General features: G+C 37.7%; 1 protein-coding gene across 1 annotated transcript in view; it reads right to left on the bottom strand.

The window, feature by feature from the left end:
• Nucleotides 1-6,028, bottom strand: part of LOC106880534 (lysosomal alpha-mannosidase) — a 65,056-nt gene that overhangs the window by 47,710 nt on the left and 11,318 nt on the right. The window contains exons 5-6 of the mRNA XM_052969439.1: nucleotides 5,044-5,160; nucleotides 319-522 (exon numbers count right to left, since the gene is read on the bottom strand). Of these exons, the coding sequence (XP_052825399.1) occupies nucleotides 319-522; nucleotides 5,044-5,160 (321 nt within the window). The remainder of the gene's footprint in view (nucleotides 1-318; nucleotides 523-5,043; nucleotides 5,161-6,028) is intronic.

Genomic DNA, 6,028 nt, shown 5'->3' with positions numbered 1-6,028 from the left:
GGTTTGCAAATCCAATGGGGGTCTTAAAAGACATGTTAGGATCCACAATGAGCAGAACTTTTACTTGCAGGTATTGGTAGTGCAAATCAGAGGTGCAATCTGTGTGGGTGTTTTTTTCAAAACACTGTCTGGTTTAAAAAGCCACATCAGACGCCATGAAAGGGCTAAAGTGTAGGTGCAGGAGGTGGTCAAACTCTGTGTAAGGAGTAGACAACCACCAACATGTATGCATGTATGTATGTATGTATGTATGTATGTATGTATGTATGTATCTATGTATAATGCTGAAGCGAATATAAGAGAAACCAGTGCGCTTACTTGTAACATGTTGTTGCTCTCTCGGACATAACGTTTAAACGCGGCCCGACTGGTGTAATAACCTGTCCAGAAAGCATGACGTTTGTGAGCGTAAGGAAAGAAATCATCGGTTTTCTCAGTCCATGTTTTGTTTACTTTGTTCAAATTGTAGATGTAACAGGATGGCGTGGAGTAGAGGGCATTCATCTTGCTTCCACTCGCTTGCTGTTGTTTTATCAAAGACAATGGAAATAATTAACATATAATAGATATCATCATCATCATCATCATCATTATTATTATTATTATCATTAGTAGTAGTATTAGTATTAGAATTAAACAGTGGTATTAAAGCTTCAGTTAGTACTACTCCAATATTCAACTGACGTTTATGCGATCGATCTCCGTAAGGAGAAATGGGAAAAGGCCACCTCAGCGGGATTTGAACTCAAATATCGTGAAGCATTTTGTACGTCACTACAATCCAGAAAGATGGAAACTGCAATCTTTAAGATCCCTACATGTGGTGTTCAGGAAGAAGTCAGGATTTTCAAAGCAAAATATAAAATTTTATCTATGTCGTTGAAGTACGTGATAGCTAATATAACTGTTACGCCATAATGGAAGTTTAATGGAATTCAAAAAGTGATAGCATAAAATCATTTTGGTCTTTACGATCTTTTTAGTCTTTAAAAGATCTTTAGACCGGCGCTTAAACTGGTTTCCTTGGCTGTTAAGGAACTCACTCTGAAATGGGACGCCGGTCCATTGCATGATTAGTTTCTCAGCTATTGCTGGAACTCATTTACAGCTGAGTAGACGGGTGCAACTTGAAATGAAGTATTTTGCTCATAAACACGACGCACCGCCCGGTCCGGGAATCGAAACTACGATCTTACGATCATGAATTCGACGCCCAAACCAACCGGCCACTAGCTTCTCGCAATTAAAACAAATTAGTCCTTTATAAACATACGGTCGCTTACGTTAGTGAATTTAGCAAATGGGTTCCTCACCTCTCAGGAACGTATAATATCTTTATTACAGCCTTTGCGATTTTGAACAAAAAATCGGAATTGGTAAGTTATTGCAGATACATTTATGCATTTGTTTTGCAAGATTCTTGATGAGAAATCATGTGTTGAAATAAAAAGACAAAATGGAATAGACAAGGGAGAAGGAGACACGAGAGACAGAAAGTCGTTGAAGAGGACACAAAATGTATGACGAAAGAACACTGACAAATAATCTAATAATAATAATAATAATAATAATAATAATAATATTAATAATAATAATTTTGGCACAAGGTCAGCAATTCCGGGAGAGGTGGTGAGTTGATTACATCGACCTCAGTACTCAACTGGTACTTATTTTATCGACCCCAGAAGGATGAAAGGTAAAGCCGTCCTCGGTGGAATTTGAACTCAGAACCTGAAGATGGACGAAATGCTGCTAAGCATTTAGCTCGGCGTGCTAGCGATTCTGCTGACTCACTGCCTTCGTAATAATAATAATAATAACAACAACAACAACAACAACAACAACAATAATAATAATAATAATAATTATAATAATAATTTCTTTATTAACCACAACAATTTTACATTAAGAAAAACATTATGGACAGCACAGGACAAAACAAAGAATGCGTGAGTGTATGTGTGTGAGTGTGTGTTATTAGGGTATTGCGTGTTAACAAGACTAACTTTTTTTTTTTTTTCTTAAATCAACAATGTGCAGTCCTCAATATGGAAGAGACATTTGAAGGCTCCTCATGGAAAAATCCCATAAAAACTATGGGGTAAGTGCCTTTTTTCCTTCCCTTTTTTTTTCCCAACTACAGGCGTATGCTCATGGCAGACCCGTTCACTCGCACCATTCTCGCCACTTTCATCCAGCTGTCAGCAAACTGGTTAGAAGACAATACGTCCCTCTCTACCCTTATTTTCCTTTTCAAGTAGTTCATAAGGGACTGGCCAAAAAGAAAAGCGTTTGGCTTCAGCCCCTTCAATCTCGTCTACCATACAACCTCTTTCGACATGGCCACCAGACATATAAAAACAGCCTTTCCTTCCCGGCTAAAGGAAGGCGGCAAGGAGATCTTCTCAATAGATTCAGCTGACTGCCGAATCCGTCCCACACGCGACAGCAAGTGTTCCACATAGACCCACAGGTCATCAATGCTCGGGCACTGGACAAGTGAATGCAAGACTGTCTCGGAAATGCTCGGCTGACGGCACTTCCGTGCCTGTAAAGTTTATCTCGAACAGGCAAAGTTCCCCGGTAGCACTGCCAGGCGAGAGAATTTTGGAAATTATCCATTGGTCCCCGTTCGAAAGTTCTACAGAAAAGAGTGACCAGCTGATCTTCTTCGATGCCCAACCAAAGTCCCCCCACCCACCCAAAACGTTGTCGCGCTTTTCCCCCACTAATCTTTTATAAAAGGCTAAAATGGACGTTCTACCTATCGCACTGTCCGATTGGATGAGGGCCTGAAATTTGTGGTGAGAGAACTAGTCGATGTAATCGACTCCAAAGTTTTATTGGTACTTAATTTATCAACTCCGAAAGGATGAAAGGCAAAGTCGACTTTGGCGAAATTTGAACTCAGAACGTGAAGACGAACGAAATGCTACAGTTCTATATTTAAGAAATGAGGAATTATGTACATTATTTACATTATTTACAATTGACAGATATTTGTCCTCATCTTGTTTGTTGTTAACACAACGTTTCGGCTGATATATCCTCCAGCCTTCATCATGTGCCTTGAGGAAGTTTCAAACCTGGGTTCTCATTCTTAAGATATTTTTCGATATTGTTATTATTATTATTATTATTATTCATGTCACTGCCTGGAATCGAACTCGGAATCTTGGGGTCAGTAGCCCGCACTCTTAACCACTACGCCATATGCTCGTGGGCATGTGGCGTAGTGGTTAATAGCGTGGACAACTAACCCCAAGATTCAGAACGTGAAGACGGACGAAATACTGCTGTGTGCTAACGATTCTGCCGCTCGCCGCCTTTATGGTAGTAATAATAAAGTGAAGGTCAGATATAGTGCATATGTTTATTGGCAAAAAGATGACCATAATCAAATATAACAATACATTATTGCAAATACTCGTGTCAAAATTCACTGAGAAATGTCCAACACTCAAATGGCTGAAATAAATTATTACACACGTAATACATCTACCATATCTTAAAATACGCTTAAATACTGGAAAATAATCTAACCGTTTTGTCAGCAATAAAACAAAATGAACAATAGTGATCTTCCTTGATTCTATAAGCTTTAGATATATTACATTCAAGACATGAATAATATTGCATGTTTCTACATGTGAACGGACGAACAATTAAATAGGTAAAAGTATAGTACGTTTGCTGACTGATTGGCCGTTTGGCAACCAATCAAATTTTCGATGACTAACAATGTAACGACCAGCTTCCGACAAGCCCTTTTTTTTCTTTTCGCTACATCAGTCCTTTCAATGTGTTCGTGCGTGCGTGCGTGCGTGCGTGCGTGCGTGTACGTGCGTGTGCGTGCGTTGTGTGTGTGTGTGTGTGTGTTGTATGTCTATGATGCATTAAATACCAACATATTGATGTTGATAGAGACTAATATGAGAAAGCAAGATATTTTGGTTAATGCTTCTTTGATATGTACACTCAAACGCACACACGCGCATACGCACACACACGCATACGCACACACACACACACACGTATACATACACATATATATATACTTCTCACATATATATACTTCTCACATATATATACTTCTCACATAGTTCCGGGTTCAGTCTATAATTCAGTCATACAGTCATGTGTGTGTGTGTGTGTGTGTGTGTGTGTGTGTGTGTGTGTGTGTGTGTGTGTGTGTGTGCGTGTGTGTGTGTGTGTGTGTGTGTGTGTGTGTGTGGTGTATGTATGCTTCCGTCAGACGGTCAGGGATATAATTGACTGAACCCGGAATTATGTGGGTTGAGAAACAAATTTCTTGCTACACCACACAACCATGTGTATATACACACACACATGTATGTATGTATGTATGTATGTATGTATGCATGCTTGCATGTATGTATGAATATATACATGTATGATGTATGTATGAATATATACATGTATGACGTATGTATGCATGCTTGCATGTATGTATGAATATATACATGTATGATGTATGTATGAATATATACATGTATGATGTATGTATGCATGCTTGCATGTATGTATGTCTGTCTGGATATATACATGTATACATATATAATGTATGTATGTATATATGTATGAGTGTATGTGCGTGTATGCACGCATGTATGTATGTATGGACAGACAGACAGACAGATAGATAGATAGATAGATAGATAGATAGATAGATAGATAGATAGATAGATAGATATTTTCACTCGTGGTGCAAAAGCAGAAGCAATTAAAGGGCTCAACATCACATTTCCGAAATGTAGTTTCGTCCCGTTAGGTGACACTAGCAGCATCTTTGAAAAACATTCAGAAATTTTAAGCAACATACATGGTAAAGCATGTCGGTTGTCATCTGTCACACAAGAGTCGGGGAGGGGAAGTCTTCTTTGAAGTTCTCAATGAAGAATTTGTACATCTGTCGACGAACTGAAATTATTTCCCGTCCTTTTATCTAGGACAGGTAACGTGTATATAAGTATGCAGAAAATAAGTATTTTGCATAAGTAAATTTAATATATTTTGTCTTACCTGATCATTGACGATCTTAATCAGTTTGTCCAGGTTTGTGAACCAACTCTCGGCGTTCGTGTACTGAAAGTCGGCTCCCATTGTGAAAATAATATGGTTGGTAGCATAGGAATCTGCCTGAATAGAAAATATAAATTCAACGTGAATTGTTATGAAGATAATATTAATCTCTAAAGCAGGGTTTCTACGAAATCAGGATTTACCCGTGGTAGCAGCATGACATGTGTGTGTGTGTGTGTGTGTGTGTGTGTGTGTGTGTGTGTGTGTGTGTGTGTGTGTGTGTGTGTAGCCTGAATTTTACCTGTTCAACTCCTTCAATTTAGATTTTTATTCTCATTCATAGCGACTCAAGTTGCTAACTGTGAGCTATAAAAATTTCTTATTTTAATCGAACTACGAAATGGGAAGGACCTACAACCCTCACCAATAAATTATTATTGTTCCTGAACGTTACTTTTTTATGACTATTACGGACTGCTCGAAGCTTACAAACTTCCTACACTTAAATTCTTAGTCTTACATTTACATATCGATATATATATATATAGACATACACTACACAAGCACACATACCTCTCCTCTTCTCCTTATGTCTGCTTCCAAGCACAGATACCTTTTAATGTTTGTATGTGCCTACCTGCCTTTTCTATTCTTAACTACCCCTACCATTGGATAGCTTTCCCATTGGTTTCTAACCTTTCGGTTTTTTTTCCCTGTTTCTTTTTCTTACTCCCCTATGCTTTTCTCTTTTTTTCTGTTGAAGAACTAATGTCTAAAACTTAAAAACTCTCTATCTTTCCATTAAAACGTTTAACTAATGCAAAATTTGTCAAATGTTTTCTGCTGTGTTATCATTTTTAATGTTTATTGTTTTTTAGACTACACATTCACGCACACGCACACATATACATACATACATACATATATACATATATATATATATATATATATTTATATATATATATATATATATATATATATATAT

This window comes from Octopus bimaculoides, chromosome 7 (assembly GCF_001194135.2).
Source record: "Octopus bimaculoides isolate UCB-OBI-ISO-001 chromosome 7, ASM119413v2, whole genome shotgun sequence".
NCBI lineage: Eukaryota > Metazoa > Mollusca > Cephalopoda > Octopoda > Octopodidae > Octopus > Octopus bimaculoides.
This window is presented reverse-complemented; position numbering and strand designations above follow the sequence as displayed.